Source organism: Cervus canadensis, chromosome 6 (genome assembly GCF_019320065.1).
Source record: "Cervus canadensis isolate Bull #8, Minnesota chromosome 6, ASM1932006v1, whole genome shotgun sequence".
NCBI classification, from domain to species: domain Eukaryota; kingdom Metazoa; phylum Chordata; class Mammalia; order Artiodactyla; family Cervidae; genus Cervus; species Cervus canadensis.
Genome location: NC_057391.1, coordinates 80,968,923 through 80,992,363, shown reverse-complemented (window position 1 = coordinate 80,992,363; position 23,441 = coordinate 80,968,923). Strand labels below are relative to the sequence as shown.

The 23,441-nt window shown below is 40.8% G+C and overlaps 1 protein-coding gene across 1 annotated transcript in view; it reads left to right on the top strand.

Annotated features, from left to right (window-relative positions):
• NEK9 (NIMA related kinase 9) overlaps positions 1–23,441 on the top strand; it is a 41,225-nt gene that overhangs the window by 5,643 nt on the left and 12,141 nt on the right. Inside the window, exons 5-16 of the mRNA XM_043472579.1 lie at positions 925–1,030; positions 2,692–2,823; positions 4,374–4,484; positions 5,481–5,545; positions 8,280–8,330; positions 8,792–8,984; positions 10,760–10,904; positions 11,556–11,756; positions 11,943–11,989; positions 15,651–15,806; positions 17,947–18,055; positions 20,275–20,436. Coding sequence (XP_043328514.1) covers positions 925–1,030; positions 2,692–2,823; positions 4,374–4,484; positions 5,481–5,545; positions 8,280–8,330; positions 8,792–8,984; positions 10,760–10,904; positions 11,556–11,756; positions 11,943–11,989; positions 15,651–15,806; positions 17,947–18,055; positions 20,275–20,436 — 1,478 coding nt within the window. The remainder of the gene's footprint in view (positions 1–924; positions 1,031–2,691; positions 2,824–4,373; positions 4,485–5,480; positions 5,546–8,279; positions 8,331–8,791; positions 8,985–10,759; positions 10,905–11,555; positions 11,757–11,942; positions 11,990–15,650; positions 15,807–17,946; positions 18,056–20,274; positions 20,437–23,441) is intronic.

The following is a 23,441-nucleotide window of genomic DNA, read 5'->3' as shown; positions in this document are numbered from 1 at the left end:
TTTTACCAGATCTTGACCAGGGGGAAACAGCTTTCTATTCACTTCTGGCTATAGGAGAGAACCTTTATTCAGCACAACCATCAACATTACTTTTCAAGAAATTTACAATTTACGTCCATTCCAAGTGGTAAATGCTAGTCTTTTTTTTTTTTTCCAATAAAAAGACCATTAACTTAAAAAAAAAGAACATTTTCACTTCACTATACCCTTAAATGAGTCATGGACTACTGCTAGAAATTAATATTAATACACTAGGTTTTTTTTTATTGGTTTGTCCATTTAACATATTTCTTGATAGTTGTTGAGTAGCTACAGTTGTATATTGTTTTATTTTTGAAAATTATCAAAAATATTGTTCTGATTTTTTCACATCTTTCAATAAAGGAAGGCACAGGGTGAACCAGGCACAGTTTATTTGTGTTACAAATGGTCAGTTCATCTTTAGAAAGATAGCTGGTGATTTTATTTAGGTGATCTGTATGGCCTAATCATTTTGCTGCTGGGATGTGCTTCTCTTGCCTTAACAGATTTGAAACTTTGACACAACTCAGTGTTAAAATTGCCTGAATATCACTTAATTCAAGGCACCAGTGGTAATTGAAGAGGCAGTACACCTTATAGGAATTACCTAGGGCACTTTTTTTTTTTAATCTGACCTTTCAACTTCTCCTAATGACTTCAGTGTTTGGGGGGATGTGCCTATGCTGTGAGTCCCTGGAGAATGAAGTAATTCTCTGCCTCTACTCCCCCAAGTTCCCTTCTCAGTGTTAAAATGTATGAGAAAATAATGAACACTCATTTGGATCCCATAACAGCCTGAACAGTGGTAACACACTCTTTTATTTTGTACTAATTTGGGGCGAGAAGGTAGATGAGATAAAACAGTTGAGTGTATGGGTTTAATATACAGCATTTTTTCTCCAGGGATATAAAGACATTAAATATTTTTCTGACCAAGGCAAACCTGATAAAACTTGGAGATTATGGCCTAGCAAAGAAACTGAATTCTGAGTATTCCATGGCTGAGACGGTAAGTATGTGTTATCATTGACTTAGTTGGGCTTTTTTTATTTTTTATTTATTTTTTGTAATTTGGTGGTGCCACACAGCCTGAGGGGCCTTGAGTGAAGTCCTGATAACCACTGGACCACCAGGGAATTCCCCCTTGACTTTTTTTTTTTCTTTTCCTTTCTTGCACCTTGAGATATAACTGTACCTCCTAAATCTTGCATACTTTGTCTCAGTGTTTTTGCAAGTTCTTCATACTTAGAAAGCAAGTCTTTTATAAGTCATACTTTAAAAAGGAGTCTTTTCCCTAGACCCACTACCAGGTATTTATATGCTCTTGTGTTTTTTAAGAGCCATTGTCCACATAACAGCTCAGACATCATCGCCGTTTCCAACCCTGACTAAAGACTTTCTAAACGCAATAAAATGCTTTACCATCTTTTCCAGCTTAGGATCTTCAGTAGATCTCACTTTGTCTCTCATTTAATGTTTTGAGTTTCGAATGTTAGACGTCTCTCTTTGTGTTTCCTTTGAATTTTTTCTGGTTCTGAAACCCTATATTACAAATAAAGGCTGATGCCCAGAAAACAATCTCATCCTTAATATGATACACAGTCTGCACCACAGGGCTGCCTTTTGACCTGATCCTATGAAGGACCATTGGTAAAGAGGAGACATAAATTGATCTCTGACAATAGTGATCTGATCCTTTTAGGACTTATAAAACCCAATTATTACTCTTCTGGTTTCACAGTGCTCTGTCTTTAGAAGACCTTGAAAATGTAAGTTACTAAAATTAGTTTTGTCCTGATTTTTTTTTAAATAATATTGAGATATCCCTGCAAGCAATCTAGAAACATCCAAGGATACTGATAGCCAGGGTTGGGAGTCTGCTTCAGAGACAGTCTGCTTGTATGATGTTGCTGTATTGAGTTTCTGAGGAAGTAGTCATGCCCTTGCATGGATTTTTCTCATCAAGAATAATCCAGTAAAATAAATGCCAAGTAAGCCGTCTGAAAAATTGCTTTGTTTTGCTCATGAAAGATGGCTATCAGTGTTATTAGAATTTCTTGGGTACTCATTGTCTCTCATTTCGGGAGAGACATGACCTCCATTCAGGACATTTTCCTTCCAGCACATTCTTGAACTCAGAAGATCTTTTTGAATTTGAAAGAAATTCACTATGTTAGTATTACAGATGTTAAGTTGAATTGTTTACAGAGTTTCACTACTGTGTGTTTATCAGTTAGAACTTTTAAACCCCTTTATTCAATTACCATCTCCCACTACCGCTTTTTGTTTTTTTTTTTTCCATTGGTGAACTTTTACCAAGTATGCTTTTTCCAAGTCTGTGAAGTCTTCAGTGGCCTTTGAATGCCTAAATCTTCTGTGATCCAGGAATCACAGAGCTGTTCTGCCTCCCAAGTTACCACAGGTCTTCACCACAGAGATTGTCTGTTTATAACTGGCCCAGGACATTTGATATGAATAAGATTTCTCCCCAGAGTGGCATCAGCTCAGAATGATAACGGGATATGCTGTTTGATGGGAATGTTTTGGGATATGCTGATGAATGTTCTATAGTTATCACTAACTCCTGGGAAATTTAATTTAGTTGTTAAAATATTAATATAGTTACCTCAGAAAAGAAGTTAATTTTTGATTGCTTTCTTTGTTGTTCAGCTTGTGGGAACTCCGTATTATATGTCTCCAGAGCTCTGCCAAGGAGTAAAATACAATTTCAAGTCTGATATCTGGGCAGTAGGCTGTGTCATTTTTGAATTACTTACCCTGAAGAGAACATTTGATGCTACAGTAAGTTGATGTATTATCCCTACGTTGTCCTTGCAAATGGTCCAACTTGGTTGAGAGAATCAACTTCATTTACCCCTGAGCTTCTGACTTCTTGAACAGAAATCAACTGTAGGCAAAATAATAACCAGTGTTCAGGCACTGGCTTAGTAGTGTATTGTAAAGTACTACAGACAAGATTTATTTCCAACTTGAATTCCCCATTGAAAAATAATCATAATCAAGTAGTTTGAGCATGGTCCTTGAATCCATTGACTATAATTTTAAAACTGACTGTAGGATCGATTGTGTGATGCAGCGGTTTGGGTAAGCCATTTCATTTCTTATGCTCTAGCTACATCATTTTATAAAAGCTAAGGCAAATTGTATAATACTCATTAAAGTGTTTTGATCTTTTTTGTGAAAGATTACACACTGACTCTTAGTTTTACTAAAACTGTTTTATAAACAAATACCTTTAAGTCTCTCTTCTTCTTAAAGTAAAGCCTAGTGTTAAGTAGTGCTTCTTAAGCTTTAATATACATAGGAAATCACCTGGGCATCTTGTTAAAATTCAGACTCTATTTTAGTGTGTCTAGATCTAGTCCTGGTATTCTGCATTTCTGACAGACTCCCAGATGATTCTGATGCTTGTTCATGGACCACAATTTGAGTAGCACAAGTGGGTTCACATCCAATATCCTCTACAAACCAGATGTGAGAACTTAGGCAAATCACCACATCTCTTTGATTCTCTTATTTTGTCAATAACAAGGGAAAAGATACATATTCCCCTTATAGAGCTGCTCTTCTAATGTATATGAAAATGCAAATGTAAGATAATGCAAAGTTCTTTGGCCTTTTATGAGACCTGTTTATTTTTCTAAGTCCTGAAGTTTATTTTCTTAAGTAATATAGTGGAAGGAAAATGAGTTTTGGAGTCAAACAGACTTTGGTTGGAATTATGGCTCCATTTTTTTACTGTTTGTGTAGTCTTGGGCAGGTTACCTTACATCTCTGAATTGATGATGATAACCTTGTGTGGTGTTTACAAGAGTTAAAAAACATATGTGCAACTTATGTTACATAGTGATCTCTTAGTAAATGTGGTGGTGGCATTGTTATAATAATTTCTTATCATTATCAACTTATTATTCATTGCCTTGTCTTTTGCAGCAGAGTGTCACCTGACCATTATTAGGATATATAAATCAGGAGGCAAATTAGTTAGCAAAGGAGATACTTAAAGTCAAGAAGCATAGCTAACTTTGCTTTCCTTTTTCTTGGGAGTCAGTTGAGGGGTCAGATTATAATATACTCTTGAGTATTATTCTGTTGGTCACGTAGTCATACCTCTGTGTTGGCCAGTTGGTTTCATTTGCTCTGATAGTAGTAGTGCATCTCCAGCCATTTCTTAGTGAAGTATACTAATAGTTGTAAAAAGAAGTCAGACCTAATTTACAGCTATTGCCGTTTCTTTATATGATAATCACAGATATCTCAAAGCCCCTACTGGTAGATTGTAATGCCATCTTTATAAAACCAAGGACAATACCATAATCATTTTCTCATAGAATCCACTCAACTTGTGTGTGAAGATTGTACAAGGCATCCGGGCCATGGAAGTTGATTCTAGCCAGTACTCTTTGGAACTGATCCAAATGGTCCATGCATGCCTTGACCAGGTAAGTATAATTTGCATATTGATTTCAGTTCACTGTTTTCCCTTCCAGCCTTAGTGTCTGGAGTATGGCACAGAGGAACTTGCACAAAACCACGTCCACATCCCCAGGGTAGGATGTATTTGTGGCTGTATTCAGGTGAATGAAAAGTGAAAGTGTCAGTTATGTCTGCCTCTTTGCGACCACATGGACTGTAGCCCACCAGGCTCCTCTGTCTGTGGAATTCTGCAGGCAAGAATACTGGAGCGGGTAGCCATTCCCTTCTCCAGAGGATCTTCCCAACCCAGGGACCGAACCCGGGTCTCTTGCATTGCAGGCAGATTCTTTACCGTCTGGGCCACCAGGAGGTCCATTCAGGTGAATTGGCAATTCACGCGAGTAGTGTGCTTCAGCCAACAGATTCTCCCTTTATTAGTTTGGGAAATTGTGCTCCATTTTTTATAATCAAGATTAGTTTTTATAAACTGTATAAAATAAGAGGTAATTTAGAATTCCTGATGTACAGAGTGTATATAGTTTTAAATGTCACAGTTGCCTTGCAGTGTAGCTCTAGGTCAGTATTATTCAGAGGTATTCCAGGAACCACAGGCGTGAGAATCCCCAGGGGGTGGGCAAGTTTTACAAGAAGAAAATGAAGATTCCTGGGCCCTACCCCAGACCTTCTGGATCAGAATTTCTGTGAATAAAGCCCAGAAATCTTTATTTGTATCAGGTACTCCAGGAGATTCTCACGTTCTGTATATATTGAAATGTGAGAATCACTACCCTAACAGTTAAAACCAGTGAGGAAGGTGCATTTCTCATTCTGACATGAAAGTGCTGATGGTAATGAGCATGAAGCATAGAATGTGACATAATAGTTTTTTTAAATAAAAAGGATGATATATAGTGGTCTCTCAATAGCAAACCTACAGCCTTCTGAGAGGAAGTAAAATGCCTCTTTAGATCCCATTTTGCCCATTTCCTTTAAGTTAAAACTAACCCATTGGTACTTTTTAGGATCCTGAGCAGAGACCCACTGCAGATGAACTTCTAGATCGACCCCTTCTCAGGAAACGCAGAAGGTAAAGAACAAAGAAGTCGCTTCATTGTCTTTCTGTAGATGGGCAACTGACTACATAGGCCTGACCAGAGTACCACAGAGAGAGGGTGGTGTTCCCTGACGTGGCCACTCTGGTGCTATTTTCTTCCAGCATCTCTGCTTTCGTCGCTCGACTTCGACCTCCCTCGCCCCTGCTAGTATGTTCTGAATCGATCCTGATGAGGCCCTAAACCCCCCATCTTCTGTGAGTTCTCTAGAGTTTGGGCACGAGAGTGTAGTAATTAAGAGAGGAAGGCTCTGGACTCAGTCACCCTTACGTTTGTATCTGAGTTCTGTCACTGTCTTTGTCAAGTTATTTAACATCTCTGACCCCTAGTTTTCTTCTCTATGAAGTGAGGTCGGCTGAGGATTGAAGGAGGCAATGCATATAAAGTGCTCAGCCCAGGGCCTGGCACAAGGTGCTCAACAGTTGTTGGATAGGAGTGTGGGATTGGACTGGGCCATTGCTTTTTAGTGCATTTGTTTAGATGGTAGGTTGTAATTGGAGGGGTCCTCTTCAGATACCTTTTGCCCATTTCCCATAGTCGAGTTTGATTGATTCCTGACAGGTTATTTTCTGAGATTTATTCAGTGTTAGAGGTCTCTAGAGGTAGAAGGAAGGCCCTTTATCCCTCACTTTTTGTAGGAGGCTTCAAACCCTAGCTCACAGGAAAAGATGTTCTTTATCCTTCTTAAATGCCCTAGTCTCTGTTTGATCCTCTTACAGTATTTTACCCTTACTTCTTCTGCCAGTTCTTTTGAATCTTCCCAACATTCAAACCTGTACTGTCTTCTTTTTCAAGTCTTGCCCTTGGATGCATTAAGTGTATACCTAATTCTGTAATCTCTGTTCTTTGGTCAGTATCTTTATTCTGTTGTGTTAAATTAATCTTTTCTGGTTTTCCAGTTGATCTCTAGCCAGTGTTTTAGTGCCTAGAATTACGTATAACACTCCAGATGCAGCACTGTAACCTTTCATTTATGTTCTATTCGTATTCAGGCAGTCACTCTTTAGGGCTTGGTAGGCATATTTAAATTCTTTATCTGGCTTATTTTCTAACAGTATAATCACTGTTTAAATCTCTTATTTAAATATTTCCATTGATAATTTGTAATTGTAATTTTTATTGAGATAATTGGAGATATACATATAGTACTTCCTTAGCACTTTGTTCTTTGATGGAAAAACATAAGAGCTTTCCAGATAAAGCACAGACACAGAGAATTGTGAAAATATTCAGGAAGCACTAAGTCCTATTTGGCTACACTAGAGGTTTTAGACCTGGCGTTCTCAGTAGCAACACCACTAGAACTTTTAAAAATTACTGGTGTTCAAGCACCGCCCCAGGTCTTCAGCTATAATTGGTTTAGGCAGAATGGGAACCCTGAGCTGAAACATGGGAATTGATGGAAGGAACCCTGGAAAAGTAGGTAGAGAATCTTGAATGCCAGATGAAGGAATTTGTGCTGTATTCAGGGAATTGTATGAAAGTGTTGGATATTTGAGAGGGCAGTTCATGTGATAAGAGATGGAACCTTAGGAAAAGTTATTTAGCAATACTAATATCAGTGTTAAGTCAGTGCAGGACTGAATAAAGTGTATTGAAACTTTGGTGAGACCAATTAGGTGCTACTACAGCCTAGTTGGACAGTTGTGTGGATGTGAGAGTTGGATCATATCCTACTTGTATGGCTGTGAGAGCTGGACCAAAAAGAAAGCTGAGCGCTGAAGAATTGCTGCTTTTGAACTGTGGTGTTGGAGAAGACTCTTGAGAGTCTCTTGGACTGCAAGGAGATCAAACCAGTCAATCTTAAAGGAAATCAGTCCTGAGTATTCATTGGAAGGACTGATGCTGAAGCTGAAGCTCCAATACTTTGGCCACCTGATGTGAAGAACTAACTCATTGGAAAAGACCCTGATGCTGGGGTTGAAGGATTGAAGGCAGGAGGAGAAAGGGATGACAGAGGGTGACATGGTTTGGATGGCCTCACTGACTCGATGGACATGAGTTTAAGCAAGCTCCAGGAGTTGCTGATGGACAGGGAAGCCTGGCGTGCTATAGTCCATGGGGTTGCAAAGAGTTGGACATGACTGAACAGCTGAACTGAACTGAACTGAACTGAATAGCCTAGTTGGGAAGTAAAGCTGCCCAGAGCTAAGGTGGTGAGGCTGAGAAGGATAGGTGAGGATAAAGGGCATTGTACAAGTAGAATCTGTAGAATTTGAATATTGAAGAAAAGACAGCTGAATCCAGAATCGCTGAAGTTTTAAGCCTAACTCACTGGGAGGATTGAAGGTGCCGGTTACAGAATCAGGCGAGTCAGAAAGAAAAGCTGTATGGGGAGAAAGACGGTGAGCTGAGCTTTAGAGATGTTGAGTTTTGGGAGTCACTGGGCAAACTCGATGGAGATGTTAGCAGGTTCCTAAAACGTGCATCAGAAGGAAGTTCTCGAGGCTCTCTGGTCCAGCCTAGAACATTCCTCAGAGATAGACAACAAATGACCCCAGACTGCTGGCCACATTGTGGTTAATGAATTGTCTAATGCTAGGCCTATGTAACTGTTTGAGTTGTATCGAAGTACTTTGCTAAAAGTGTTATAGCATCATATGAGGCATATGGTTTATAGAAGATTAAGTCTGTGAAAGGTTTTAAAGAGATACTGGTGCAATATAGAACTATTATTTCTCTCATGTATCTTTGCTTTTCTTTTGGTAGAGAGATGGAGGAAAAAGTCACACTGCTTAATGCACCTACAAAGAGACCAAGGTAATGCTCAGGAGACTCTTGAAAAAAGTAATATATCTTAAATTACCACCAGGGGGTCTTTCTTTCTTGGGTCTGGACATTGTTTGATCCCAGTAAGAAGCCTTTGGCATCCTTTCAGAAGCCCAGCATCCATTTAAATATCAAATAGTCATTTCAGAGAAGAAGAAAGCTGTAATTTCACCCTCTTGCCAAAGTGGACATCATTATCATGATGAATGTTGAAAAGCTGAAAAGTGTAGGTGTTATGGATCAGACTGGTATCTGATCTGGCTGGGCTGTGATGAAGCCCTGAGGCAAGAATTGCAAAGCCTGCCATGATAGAGGGTTGGAGTAAGTTGTCAAGAAAGAACATACTTTCTCATACCATAATTGGCAGTTCTACTCAGGGAACAGACTGAAAGCATTTTTCTTTGATACAATTTTTATGTTAAATGTGCCTTTGTTCTGGGGGTTGTTGGCAGGTCAAGCACTGTGACTGAAGCACCCATTGCTGTGGTAACATCCCGAACAAGTGAAGTCTATGTCTGGGGTGGTGGGAAATCCACCCCCCAGAAACTGGATGTCATCAAGAGTGGCTGTAGTGCCCGGCAGGTGTGTGCAGGGAATACCCACTTTGCTGTGGTCACAGTGGAGAAGGAGCTATACACTTGGGTGGTAAGTGAAAGCTACATACTTTAGAACAATGACGTGCACCTCACTAGGCCCAGGATGTGTAAGAATTTTGTTGGTTGAGTATGTGCTGCAGAAGTGGCAGCATGAGATGATGGAATGGAAGCTCTTGAGAGGAGGGATTTTTTTTCTGTTTAGTTCACTGATGTGTCCCAAGTGCCTGGTACATGTTAGGTCGCTTTTAAGTGTTCTTTGAATGAATGAATGAAAGAGAGAGTGAGAGAAGGAGAGAAAGAATTAAAAGGCTCGGACTCAGGAGACTGGATTCTCTTTTACAGGTGGGTGACTTCAGAAAGTCACTTGTTTACTCTGTTCCATTATCATGCATTTCAGAGCAACTTAGATCTGTGAAGTCGCTTTGTAAACAAATGAAGTAGTGTACCATGTCAGGAAAATTCCAAGACCTCCATCAGTGATTGAAGATGGTATATCTTGAGTAGAATTTTCCTTTGTTCCCCTCTAGATACTACCTTCTCTCTCACCTTGAACATACTGCATATTTTTGCTGTCTCTTATCGCCCACTCATTCCTCATTCACCTGCCAGTCAATTGAAACTACTCTTGACAAAATGACCTCTAAATTATGAAAACAAAACAGATAGGTGCCCTTGAGTCCTTGCTTGACCTCAGTATTAACATACTGGTCACTTTTCCTTCTTGCAGGAAGCCTTGTCCTCCCTTGCCTTCCACGGGAGCATGTTCTCTTGGCTTTCCTCCTGTCTCTTCAGCTGTGCCTTCTTAGGCTAACTTCATGCTGCTTTTTCATTCCCCAGCCTGTCTGAGAACCTCAGTTCTTCCCACTCTTCCTCCTTCTGGAGGAAGCTCATTTTTTCCGGTAGTTTCAGATAAGTTCTCCAAGAGGACAGGCTTTATCCCCAGTGTGTGACAGAGTAGACACTCAACTATTGTGGAAAGAATGAGTGATTTGACCTCTGTTACAGAGTTTTAATTTGCTGTTATTTCCAAATACCCTCTCACTTGAAGAACTAGCTTCTGGGGGTACTTCTAGAGGTGAGTGAAATTAGTGCTTAAAAAACATTTGTAGAAGGCCTTACAGTTGGGCTATTAAATGGGAAGAATGACTCACCTCTCTAAAACTGCTGGGAAGTCATTTAGGACTATTGTCAGTGCCTTCTAGCAGCCTCTTTGATGTAGCCAGATTCCTTATGACTTGCATATTTCAGGGAGTGAAAGATGCTGTCGTGTCCAACTCTTTGCGACCGCGTGGACTATACAGTCCATGGAATTCTCCAGGCCAGAATACTGGAGTGGGTAGTTTTTCTCTTCTCCAGAGGATCTTCCCAACCCAGGGATCAAACCCAGGTCTCCCACATTGCAGGCAGATTCTTTACCAGCTGAGCAACAAGGGAAACCCCCCTGTGACTAAAATTTGTAAAACTTTTGTAAGGATTTCCAAGAGTCTGTCCTCCTATAGAAAAAAATCAAGCTAAACTATATAAAGACATTATTTTCATCATCACCCATAATTAGTTTACCTTAGACTTGAAGGAAAAAGACAGAATTGGGAATGTGTCCTTTTAAGTCCTGATAAGATATTTTAAAAATCTTTATCTGTTGGCAGGGGATTTTTACTATCTGTCATTAAAAGATTTAATGCCCTTACCTTTTTGCTTTGTTTTTGTTTCTTAATTATCAGCTGATTTTTTTCCTACTGTTTTTCTTAATAAGAAGTGATGTTAAAGATTGATTTGCTTTCGCATGAAAAGTTTAAAACTTCACAAGACCTGTTTATTTCACAGAACATGCAAGGGGGTACTAAACTCCATGGTCAGCTGGGCCATGGCGACAAAGCCTCCTACCGACAGCCAAAGCACGTAGAAAAGTTGCAAGGCAAAGCTATCCGTCAGGTGTCATGTGGTGATGATTTCACTGTCTGTGTAACAGGTAAGCCAGCAGCAGAAAGCACCCAGGTGCATTTCAGGTGGAGTGTTGTACTTAATTTTATGCAGTTTTAGCTGGGATTTTACACAAAAGACAAGATTCCAAAGAACCAAAGGCAGTGAGCAAATATACACTTTAATAGCAATGTGCCCAACTTGATATAGCATTATGGGAGTGATGAGCAAGGAGAAAGCAGGTGGGTAACAGAAGAGGTGGGATTAGGAGAACTATATTGTCTTTCCCATTTTGAGGGCGGGGCTGGGGAGGAATAACCTCACTACCTAGTCAGGTGTAGATAATACTAAATCAGGAATCAGGAGCTAAAATTTAGTTTTGGTCTTACCATTACTCACTTTATGATTGCTTGGTGCTTCCTTTTTTCTCTGTAAAATAGAGATGGCCCGACAAAATTTTAAGCCTTTTTAACACAATCATCCCACCACTTTTTAAAAACAAACTGTTACATAACAGTATGCATGACCCTCTAAATACAAAGAACTCTAGGCTTCGTAGACAGTCTGTCAGATTTCTCTGCTGCAGTCATCTGATATGAGCTCATTGTCTGAGATTGTCCTCGTTCCAGTCCTGTCCAGCTTTCTCATTAGACAAAACAAGTAATTGATTTGGTGGGTTCTGCTTTCCTTCTTCTCACAGATGAAGGTCAGCTCTATGCCTTTGGATCTGACTATTATGGCTGCATGGGGGTGGACAAGGTTGCTGGCCCTGAAGTCTTAGAACCCATGCAGCTGGACTTCTTCCTGAGCAATCCAGTGGAGCAGGTCTCTTGTGGAGATAATCATGTGGTGGTTCTGACACGAAACAAAGACGTCTACTCTTGGGGCTGTGGTGAATATGGTAGGTGCTGCCTTGACACTCTCCGATTATTCCTAGGGGCACGGCCTGACTTCAAGCTTGTGCACCTCTAAACCTGTCATGCAGCCTCTATTTAAGTGTTAATTTAGTAAAAGAGAATCTTACAGAACATTTTCATTGGGATGGGAGCCCTCACATTAATGATTTTCTTTCTCATGTGTGTCTCAGGACGACTGGGTTTGGATTCGGAAGAGGATTACTACACACCACAAAAGGTAAAATCAGAGGCAGCTTCTTCTTAGAGCCTGTCTAGGTCACACAGCGTCCAGGAATAAGTCCTGCTTCCCTGCCGCCTCCTATCAAAGTGTTTATTTCTGAAATATTCCCTATCTGGGAGATTGACAATCCAGGATTCCTAACTTAGCACTCTGTGGTCTTGTCATCTGACTAAACCATGAAAAGTGGAGAAATGATGTAGCCACTGTGGACACTCTGGAGTCACGGCGTGCTCATCAGGCAGCACTGCATCAGCATGTCCAGTGAAGAAGGCACATCAAGCTACACACATCCTGTGAGGGAAGATGCTGGAACGCAGTATGCTGTCCTCTCACCTGGCACAGCCATTTCCCTTCCTCCTCCACAACTACACACCACATGAAGTAGTTGTTTGTATTTAGGGGTCATACTGTATGAAGCATAATACCTAATTCTTCAGCACTGTGGAAGCTGGCTCTGTCAGAGCTGGCGTGGTAGCGGAAACGAGCTGAGGGAGAGCACAGTCACGTTCCCACCCTAGAACAGAGGCTCGCCCCCTGGAAGGTTGACTGTAATCAGCTATACCTTTCACTATGAACGATGTTTGTTTACATTTTAAAAATTAACTAATATATCTGGGGAACCATTCTCACTGAGTAGAATTCATAGCTGTTCCTCTTCACCTGAAAAGGCTATAGTATTGTTAGAAGGTTTGAGTTTTCAGATTTCACAGGTACACCCATCATGTCTCCCACCTTTCTCCAGCCCTGTCTAATTAGCTACAGAGGGATATGAGTCTTCAGACATCTTGGCTGCTGCCTCAGTCCTTGGTCACCTCATTTACTGTATGACTGGGACTCCACACGGCTGAGTTCTTCTGTAACCATCATGAGATATTGTATCTCAGAGGACTAAATCAGTAATAGATTGAAGCTTCTCCTTCCCCAGTGTTTTCTGAGAAGTGTTCCTAAGTAGTAACTAAGTACCTGTTGCTAAAACTTTGACAGGAGCTATCTGTTTGGTCAACCTGCAGTTGCCTGTTTATTATAAAACTTAAGCTCCTTATTGAAAACAGTAGTCTCTAAGTTCAGTTCAGTTCAGTTGCTCAGTTGTGTCCAACTCTTTGCAACCCCATGAACCACAGCACGCCAGGCCTCCCTGTCCATCACCAACTCCCGGAGTTGACTCAAACTCATGCCCATCGAGTCGGTGATGCCGTCCAGCCATCTCATCCTCTGTCGTCCCCTTCTCCTCCTGCCCCCAAACCCTCCCAGCATCAGGGTCTTTTCCAACGAGTCAACTCTTTGAATGAGGTGGCCAAAATACTGGAGTTTCAGCTTCAGCATCAGTCCTTCCAATGAACACCCAGGACTGATCTCCTTTGGGATGGACTGGTTGGATCTCCTTGCAGTCCAAGGGACTCTCAAGAGTCTTCTCCAACACCACAGTTCAAAAGCATCAATTCTTTGGCGCTCAGCTTTCTTCACAGTCCAACTCTCACATCCATACACAACCACTGGAAAAACCATAGCCTTGACTAGACAGACCTTTGTTGACAAAGTAATGTCTCTGCTTTTTAACATGCTATCTAGGTTGGCCATAACTTTCCTTCCAAGGAGTAGGCGTCTTTTAATTTCATGGCTGCAGTCACCATCTGCAGTGATTTTGGAGCCCCAAAAAATAAAGTCAGCCACTGTTTCCCCGTTTATTTCCCATGAAGTGATGGGACCAGATGCCATGATCTTAGTTTTCTGAATGTTGAGCTTTAAGTCAGCTTTTTCACTCTCTTCGTTCACTTTCATCAAGAGGCTCTTTACTTCTTCACTTTCTGCCATAAGGGTGGTGTCATCTGCATATCTGAGGTTATTGATATTTCTCCCGGCAGTCTAGATTCCAGCTTGTGCTTCCTCCAGCCCAGCGTTTCTCATGATGTACTCTGCATATAAGTTAAATAAGCAGGGTGACAATATACAGCCTTGACGTACTCCTTTTCCTATTTGGAACCAGTCTGTTGTTCCATGTCCAGTTCTAACTGTTACTTCCTGACCTCCATACAGGTTTCTCAAAGGGCAGGTCAGGTGGTCTGGTAGTCCCATCTCTTTCAGAATTTTCCACAGTTTATTGTGATCCACACAGTCAAAGGCTTTGGCATAGTCAACAAAGCAGAAATAGATGTTTTTCTGGAACTCTCTTGCTTTTTCGATGATCCAGCGGATGTTGGCAATTTGATCTCTGGTTCCTCTGCCTTTTCTAAAACCAGCTTGAACATCTGGAAGTTCATGGTTCAAGTATTCCTGAAGCCTGGCTTGGAGAATTTTGAGTATTACTTTGCTAGCGTGTGAGATGAGTGCAGTTGTGCAGTAGTTTGAGCATTCTTTGGCATTGCCTTTCTTTGGGATTGGAATGAAAACTGACCTTTTCCAGTCATGTGGCCACTGTTGAGTTTTCCAAGTTTGCTGGCATATTGAGTACAGCACTTTCACAGCGTCATCTTTCAGGATTTGAAATAGCTCAACTGGTATTCCATCACCTCCACTAGCTTTGTTTGTAGTGATGCTTCCTAAGGCCCCCTTGACTTCACATTCCAGGATGTCTGGCTCTAGGTGAGTGATCATACCATCGTGATTATCTGGGTCGTGAAGATCTTTTTTGTACAGTTCTTCTGTGTATTCTTGCCACCTCTTAATATCTTCTGCTTCTATTAGGTCCCTTCCATTTCTGTCCTTTATTGTGCCCATCTTTGCATGCAGTGTTCCCTTGGTATGTTTTAATTTTCTTGAAGAGATCTCTAGTCTTTCCCATTCTTTTGTTTGCCTCTATTTCTTTGCATTGATCGCTGAGGAAGGCTTTCTCATCTCACCTTGCTATTCTTTGGAACTCTGCATTCAAAAGGGCATATCTTTCCTTTTCTCTTTTTGCTTTTCGCTTCCCTTCTTTTCACAGCTATTTGTAAGGCCTCCTCAGACAACCATTTTGCTTTTTTGCATGTCTTTTTCTTGGGGATGGTCTTGATTCCTGTCTCCTGTACAGTGTCACAAACCTCTGTCCATAGTTCATCATGCACTCTATCAGATCTGGTCACTTAAATCTATTTCTCACTTGCACTGTATAGTCATAAGGGATTGATTTATTTCATACCTGAGTGGTCTAGTGGTTTTCTCCACTTTCTTCAATTTCAGTCTGAATTTGGCAATAAGGAGTTCATAATCTGAGCCACAGTCAGCTCCTGGTCTTGTTTTTGCTGTCTCTATAGAGCTTCTCCATCTTTGGATGCAAAGAATATAATCAGTCTGAGTTTGGTGTTGACCATCTGGTGATGTCCATGTATAGAGTCTTCTCTTGTGTTGGAAGAAGGTGTTTGCTATGACCTGTGCCTTCTCTTGGCAGAACTCTATTAATAAACTTTTGCCCTGCTTCATTCTGTACTCCAAGGTCAAATTTGCCTGTTACTCCAGGTGTTTCTTGACTTCCTACTTTTGCATTCTAATCCCCTATAATGAAAAGGACATCTTTTTTGGGTTGCAAATCTGAAGAGAATAGAGCAACCTTTACTTCCCTGTAGTCATTCTGCTAAATGCAGAACATCACAGTTTTGAAAGAATTTGAGGATTTTTTCCTAATACAAGTTGTGTTGGGGAGATTTCTTTTTTTTTTTTTTCCTAATTTGTTTTTTTCTTGCAGGTGGATGTTCCCAAGGCCTTAATTATTGTCGCGGTTCAGTGTGGCTGTGATGGGACTTTTCTTCTGACCCAGTCAGGCAAAGTGTTAGCCTGTGGACTCAATGAGTTCAACAAACTGGGTCTGAATCAGTGCATGTCTGGAATCATCAACCATGAAGTGAGTACCCCATTTGGTGTCCTAAATAAACCATCAGAACCTCTCTAGGTTGAAATTTCTTTGGAAATGCCATTATTGATTTGTGACCACTTAAGAAGAAAGTGAGGATCTCCACAGATACTATGTCCAGCAAAGGTAGCCAGCCACAAAAGAGTACATACTATATGATGCCCATTATTTGAAGTTTGTGTGTGCTAAGTCTCTTTAATGGTGTCCGACTCTTTGCGACCCCGTGGACTGTAGCCCACCAGGTTCCTCTGTCCATGAGCTTCTTCAGGCAAGAATACTGGAATGGATTGCCATGCCCTCCCCCAAGGTATCTTCCTGACCCAGGGATCAAACCCACATCTTTGACATCTCCTGCATTGGCAGGCAGATTCTTTACCACTACTGCCACCTGGAAAGCCCACTGATGCCCATTGTTTGAAGTTTAAAGGCAAAATTAACTTATTATGGCAGAAGTCAAAATAGTGGTTACTTCCGGGAGGAGGGGTACTGGCATTAACAGAAAAGGTAGGAGAGACCCTAGGATGGTGGCAATGGTCTGTATCTTGGTCTGGGTAGTTTTTATGTTTATATGCCTGTAGAAAAATATATCAAGCTGTACAGTATTGTACAGTACATTATAGCTCAATAAATTAATTGATTATAAACAATCAAGTGACAGAATTCAGATTCTACCTTGTCCCTGAAATATAAACACAGGAAGATTAACATTGTGAAAAGAAACATTTTTCCATGTATCACCTCCAAGGAGAGTTTTTAAGATTACTCTCAAATCACTGATCCTATACAGGCTTATTAAATGTAATTACTGTTACCTCCTTCAAGCATGTCATAAAATGCACTTCTAATATTAAGCCCTAGTCCCCTCTTTGTGGTAATATGAGTTTTCGTCCTTTTCTAAAGAATCATATTGAGAGACAAGTTTGTTGACTAAGTGGGAAAGAATGGAATTAATTTTAAGCAATCTCTGTTTTAAAGTAGTGATTGTGAAATGGGAGAGTACAAATTTGGAGCAGGTCTTAGGAGAGTGTCTATGTAGTTTGAAAAGACATATTCAGAATTAACATTACTTGATTTGGGTTTTGTTATTGCATTGTATTGTGAAATTTTAAACTTACATGACAAGATTTTATGCTAATCTAAGGGGATGTGGGTTTTAACAGGTTGAGAACTTTGTAGGTAAAATTAGGTCACAGTAAACTGATAGCTTAATAGGCTAGAGAGAGTCTTCAAGATTCTTTAATTCCTTGCCCTGCTTTTGTTAGCTATGCACAGTGTATAACCAAGACAGATGTCAATGATTCTGTCCTTATATAGATGCCTTCTGAGATGGAGAGTTCATGTTTTGCATACCCTAATGCAGCCATGAAATTAAAAGACACTTACTCCTTGGAAGGAAAGTTATGACAACCTAGATAGCATGTTAAAAAGTAGAGACATTACTTTGCCAACAAAGGTCCGTCTGGTCAAGGCTATGGTTTTTCCAGTGGTCATGTATGGATGTGAGAGTTGGACTGTGAAGAAAGCTGAGCGCCAAAGAATTGATGCTTTTGAACTGTGGTGTTGGAGAAGACTCTTGAGAGTCCCTTGACTGCAAGGAGATCCAACCAGCCCATCCTAAAGGAGATCAGTCCTGGGTGTTCATTGGAAGGACTGATGCTGAAGCTGAAACTCCAATACTTTGGCCACCTCATGCGAAGAGTTGACTCACTGGAAAAGACCCTGATGCTGGGAGGGATTGGGGGCAGGAGGAGAAGGGGACGACAGAGGATGAGATGGCTGGATGGCATCACCGACTCGATGGGCATGAGTTTGAGTCAACTCCGGGAGTTGGTGATGGACAGGGAGGCCTGGCGTGTTGCGATTCATGGGGTTGCGAAGAGTCGGACACGACTGAGCGACTGAACTGAATTTAGGAATTTAAAACTTTTGTTGTCAGAAAGTCCAGTCTCATACTAAATTCTGATTACATATTGAACTGATTTCTTTTTTTATTCTGTTAGAGATGAAAAGTTACCTGGTACCTTCTTAATAACATGATTTGCTTGAAAGTCCTTTTGGTCACCCTAACAATATTTTCAGCCTATTTTCCCTCCATTTTTTACCTCCTGAGTCTTTGTTTATCTTGTTCCAGGCATACCACGAAGTTCCCTACACCACCTCCTTTACCTTGGCCAAACAGTTGTCCTTTTATAAGATCCGTACAATCGCCCCAGGCAAGACTCACACTGCTGCTATTGATGGTGAGTTGATTTACAACTGTGTGCACAGGCCTTAGAATTTCAGGTTCTTTTATTCTATCAAGTAGTAGCTCTTCTTAACTAAATGTATGTTCTCCTTATTTCCCCCCTCATCAAGTATTATCTTATTAACAACTTGGGCGTTCAAGTAAATGTTTTGTTGGTAATCATTACAAATGTATAATGAATACATTTCTTAAAGAAAATGCCATACCTATAATTTCTGGCAACTACTGTCTCTAATTAGCACCATCTGTAAGTTTTCTTGTAAAAATTATAAGTTTCTTATAAAACTCTATTATAAAAGGCAATGCCAAAGAATGCTCAAACTACTGCACAACTGCACTCATCCCACACGCTAGTAAAGGAATGCTCAAAATTCTCCAAGCCAGGCTTCAGGAATACTTGAACCATGAACTTCCAGATGTTCAAGCTGGTTTTAGAAAAGGCAGAGGAACCAGAGATCAAATTGCCAACATCCGCTGGATCATCGAAAAAGCAAGAGAGTTCCAGAAAAACATCTATTTCTGCTTTGTTGACTATGCCAAAGCCTTTGACTGTGTGGATCACAATAAACTGTGGAAAATTCTGAAAGAGATGGGACTACCAGACCACCTGACCTGCCTCTTGAGAAACCTGTATGGAGGTCAGGAAGCAACAGTTAGAACTGGACATGGAACAACAGACTGGTTCCAAATAGGAAAAGGAGTACGTCAAGGCTGTATATTGTCACCCTGCTTATTTAACTTATATGCAGAGTACATCATGAGAAACGCTGGGCTGGAGGAAGCACAAGCTGGAATCAAGACTGTGAGAAATATCAATAACCTCAGATACGCAGATGACACCACCCTTATGGCAGAAAGTGAAGAAGTAAAGAGCCTCTTGATGAAAGTGAACGAAGAGAGTGAAAAAGCTGACTTAAAGCTCAACATTCAGAAAACTAAGATCATGGCATCTGGTCCCATCACTTCATGGGAAATAAATGGGGAAACAGTGGAAACAGTGGCTGACTTTATTTTTTGGGGCTCCAAAATCACTGCAGATGGTGACTGCAGCCATGAAATTAAAAGACGCCTACTCCTTGGAAGGAAAGTTATGGCCAACCTAGATAGCATGTTAAAAAGCAGAGACATTACTTTGTCAACAAAGGTCTGTCTAGTCAAGGCTGTGGTTTTTCCAGTGGTCGTGTATGGATGTGAGAGTTGCACTGTAAAGAAAGCTGAGTGCCGAAGAATTGATGCTTTTGAACTGTGGTGTTGGAGAAGACTCTTGAGAGTCCCTTGGACTGCAAGGAGATCCAACTAGTCCATCCTAAAGGAGATCAGTCCTGGGTGTTCATTGGAAGGACTGATGCTGAAGCTGAAACTCCAGTATTTTGGCCACCTCATTCAAAGAGTTGACTCACTGGAAAAGACCCTGATGCTGGGAGGGATTGAGGGCAGGAGGAGAAGGGGACGACAGAGGATGAGATCCTGGATGTCATCACCTACTCGATAGACATGACTTTGAGTCAACTCCGGGAGTTGGTGATGGACAGGGAGGCCTGGTGTGCAGTGATTGATGGGGTCGCAAAGAGTCGGATATGACTGAGCGACTGAATTGAACTGAGACGTTTTCTAAGTTAAATAGTACCCATTTTCCATGTTTAAAGTAGAGTATATAGGGCTTCCCTGGTGGCTCAGTGATAAAGAATCGGCCTACCAATGCAGGGGACCCAGGTTCCATACCTAGTTTAAGAAGATCCCACATGCCATGGAGCAGCTAAGCCCGTGCAACACAGCTACTGAGCCTGTGCTCTAGAGCCTGGGATCTGCAACTGCTGTGCTGTAGGTGTTGTGTGTAGGTGTAGGTGTGGAAGCCTGCACACCCTAGAGCCTGTGCTGCACAAGAGAAGCCACGGCAGTGAGAAGCCGCACACTGCAACCAGAGAGTAACCCCTACTCGCCACAGCTAGAGAAAAAGCCACTGCAGCAATGAAGATCCAGCACAGCCAAAAACAAATGCGATTGTTTTTTTTAAAAGAATATATAATATTGAGTCATTCCCTGTATCTGATTGGTCATAGTTCCCCTAACTGCCCTGGGTCTGAGATTGTATGGCAGTTTATACTTGTATATTCTTAATAACCAAAAGCTAGTCTGTGGAACTCTGCATTGTCTGCCTTTTCTCTGTTTCATGACCCATTTGTACCTGGTTATTTATTTTTGCTTCTGTCTCAGAGCGAGGCCGGCTACTGACCTTTGGCTGCAACAAGTGTGGACAGCTGGGCGTTGGAAATTATAAGAAGCGTCTAGGAATCAACCTGTTGCGGGGACCCTTAGGTGGAAAACAAGTGATCAGAGTGTCCTGCGGTGATGAGTTTACCATTGCAGCTACTGATGGTGAGTCTGTTCACATTATTTCAAGCTTGCTGGACAGATGTGTATATTTTAATTTTGGGGTGTGAAAGAGGTGGACTGGCCATGTATAGCTGGGTCATATGTTTACTTTTTTATTTGTGTTAAATTGATGGTTATGTTTTTATGCTTGTGGAGCCTCATTAACTTTTCATGTGTCCAACATAGTGATTGTTGTAAAAAGGTTAGATTTCTAGGAAATGGCAAGTTAGTACCCTTAAATTCCTGGTTTTTTAACTTTTACTTTTTTGGCACAATGTTTTAAGAATTATCAAATACTTATATGTATACCTTACCCAGCACAATGTTGGTTCCAATAAATGTTGGCTGAGTAGCTAGAGAGATGAATGTGTGTGCGCGCCTATGTGCTAAGTCTTGTCCAACTCTTTGTGACCCACCAGACTGTAGCCCACCAGGCTCCTCTGTCCATGGGATTCTCCAGGCAAGAATACTGGAGTGGGTTGCCATTTCCTGACTCCAGGGATCTTCCTAACCCAGGAGTCGAACCTATCTCTTGTGTCTCCTGCATTGGCAGGCAGATTCTTTACCACTGGTGCCACCTGGCTAGAGAGGAGAACATCATGATTTGACCTTGCTCCTAGGTTGGGGTCACTGCACTGCAGTGATGTCCTTGGGGATTGCTAAAACTTGAAAGGCTGTATACCGTTTCTCTCTCAACTTTCTGAATTGGTCTAATGGGATTTTCTTCTTTCCTTTCAGCTATTTCTTCTCCTCAGCATCTTCTTGGTGTTACTTCTACTACCCTTTACTCCCTTTCCTCTTTCTTCTGCTTCTTTTTTTCTGTCTTCCTATATCACCTTGATTTTTGTAGTCATTTCTTTCTGGTGAATGGTGAGCAGCAAAACACATTTCATTTTCTTATCTTTTGACTCTTTTTTTCTTTTTTTTTACTATTGCTCATGCTCAGAGATGTCTTTATTTTCTTTCAGTCTGCACCTGCTATTCATACAGGAGGGATCCAGCAATAGTGTCAGATAAGTGATCTGTTACCATACTTAAGGAAGTGAACCAGCCTTCAGAGTTGTTTGTCTCAAAACAAGGGGCTTTAGGGAACAGACTGGTTAGTTCATGCTAGATAACTGCAAATGTTAGAAATAGAATGAGTGTGTCATTGAGAATTAAAAATACTGTAGCAAGTTCAGTAGCACTTTCTGACAGGGCCTTAGAGAGGGAATGTTTTTTCAGTAGATGTGTACTTCTCAGGTTAAACTTCAGAATGATGAGTTTATAATTAGATTCTGTGACTGGGCATATTACCTACTGATGTTTGTTCCTCTACTTCTCTGAATTGTACTTGATCGCCTCACTCACATGGCGGATATCAGCTGTGTGCCTACTATGCTCCAGATCCTCTTTTAGACTCTGGGAATATGGAAGTGAGTTTCAGTAAAAACAGAACTGTGATCCAGCAATTCCATGCCTGGGCTTATCTCCAAATAAAAGGAAAGGAGTAATTCAAAAATATACATGCACCCCAGTGTTCATAGCAACACTATTTACAATAGCCAAGACATGGAAGCAACATAAGTGTCCTCCAAAAGATGACTGGATAAGGAAGATATGATATACAATGAATGGGATATTACTCAGCCATTAAAAAGAATGAAATACTGTCATTTACAACAACGTATATGGACCTAGAGGGTATTATGTTTAGTGAAATAAGTCAGAGGAAGACACACACTCTATATTAGCACTTACATGTGAAATTCAAAAATAAAACAAATGGATGAGTATAACAAAACACAAGCAAACTCACAGAGTGAGAACAAACTAGTAGTTACCAGTGGGGAGGAAGAAGTGGGGAAGAGCAATATAGGGGCATGGGATTAAGAAACACAAACTGCTATGTATAAAAAATAAGCACCAAGGATATATTGCATAGCATAGGAACATATAGCTATTCTTTTACAGTAAATTTAAGTGGAATATAATCTATAAAACTATTGAGTCACTATGTTGTACATCTGAAACTAATAAAATATTATAAATCAACTATACTTAAATTTAAAAAAAAAAGTCTTAGCTGCTCTTCTCAGGGAATTCATAGTCTAGTAGGGTAGGGGAGATATACATATAAACAGATTAATGCAGTCAGGTAGGTTCACTGCTGTGATTACAGTGTCCGGCTCTAAAGCTTGAAGTGTCCAGGGCTCAGTCCTTCCCTCCCTTTATTTTCTGAGTGAGGTTATTACCTTAAATCCTCCCTTGTACACTGATAGCTTTATATAAACATCCCTGACTCCCAGACTCACTAATTCAACAGCCTCTTGACTTAGAATGTCTAAAGATAAGGTGGCTTTATAGTCCAGTCTTCCCAGATTGGTCCTGATTCATGCCTGTTGTCTGAGCTTAATTGTTAATAGCACCCCCTTTTCATTAAAAAGTGTTCTGATTTGGATAAGAGGCAATGAACATCTCAAACAAACTTACTGTATTCCAAAACAAATTTCTGATTTTTTGTTCAAATCAGTTCTTCCTGCAGCCTTCTTGTTTTGGAAAATAGCACCTCTGTCCTACACCTCACATTCCATCCATTAGCAAATTCTATAGATTATCTTTGAATATATCCAACCACTTCACTACTACATCAGTTCATTACTACAACTGATCTCCCTACTTCCACCCTTGGGCCCCTGCAGTCTGTTCTCATGGTAGCCTGGGGGATCCTTTTAAATACCTACTGTTAAGTATCTTTATTGGTTTCCTATCTCAAATAATAAAAACTAAAGTCATTGCAGTGGCCCACGTGACCCAGACTTCAGTCACCTCCTGATCTCTTCTGTAGCCACTGTCTGCTCCCTTACTTTGCTCCAACTGCAGAGGAGCAGTTGCTCTGTGTTTGTGATACTCACCTTACCTACATGGAGCTATGTACTTAGCTGTTTTCTCTGCCTGGAAAGCTCTTCCCCTGGATAGACGTGGTTCCCTCTCACTTCAGGAGGTCTGCTCAGGTATCAGCAAGCACT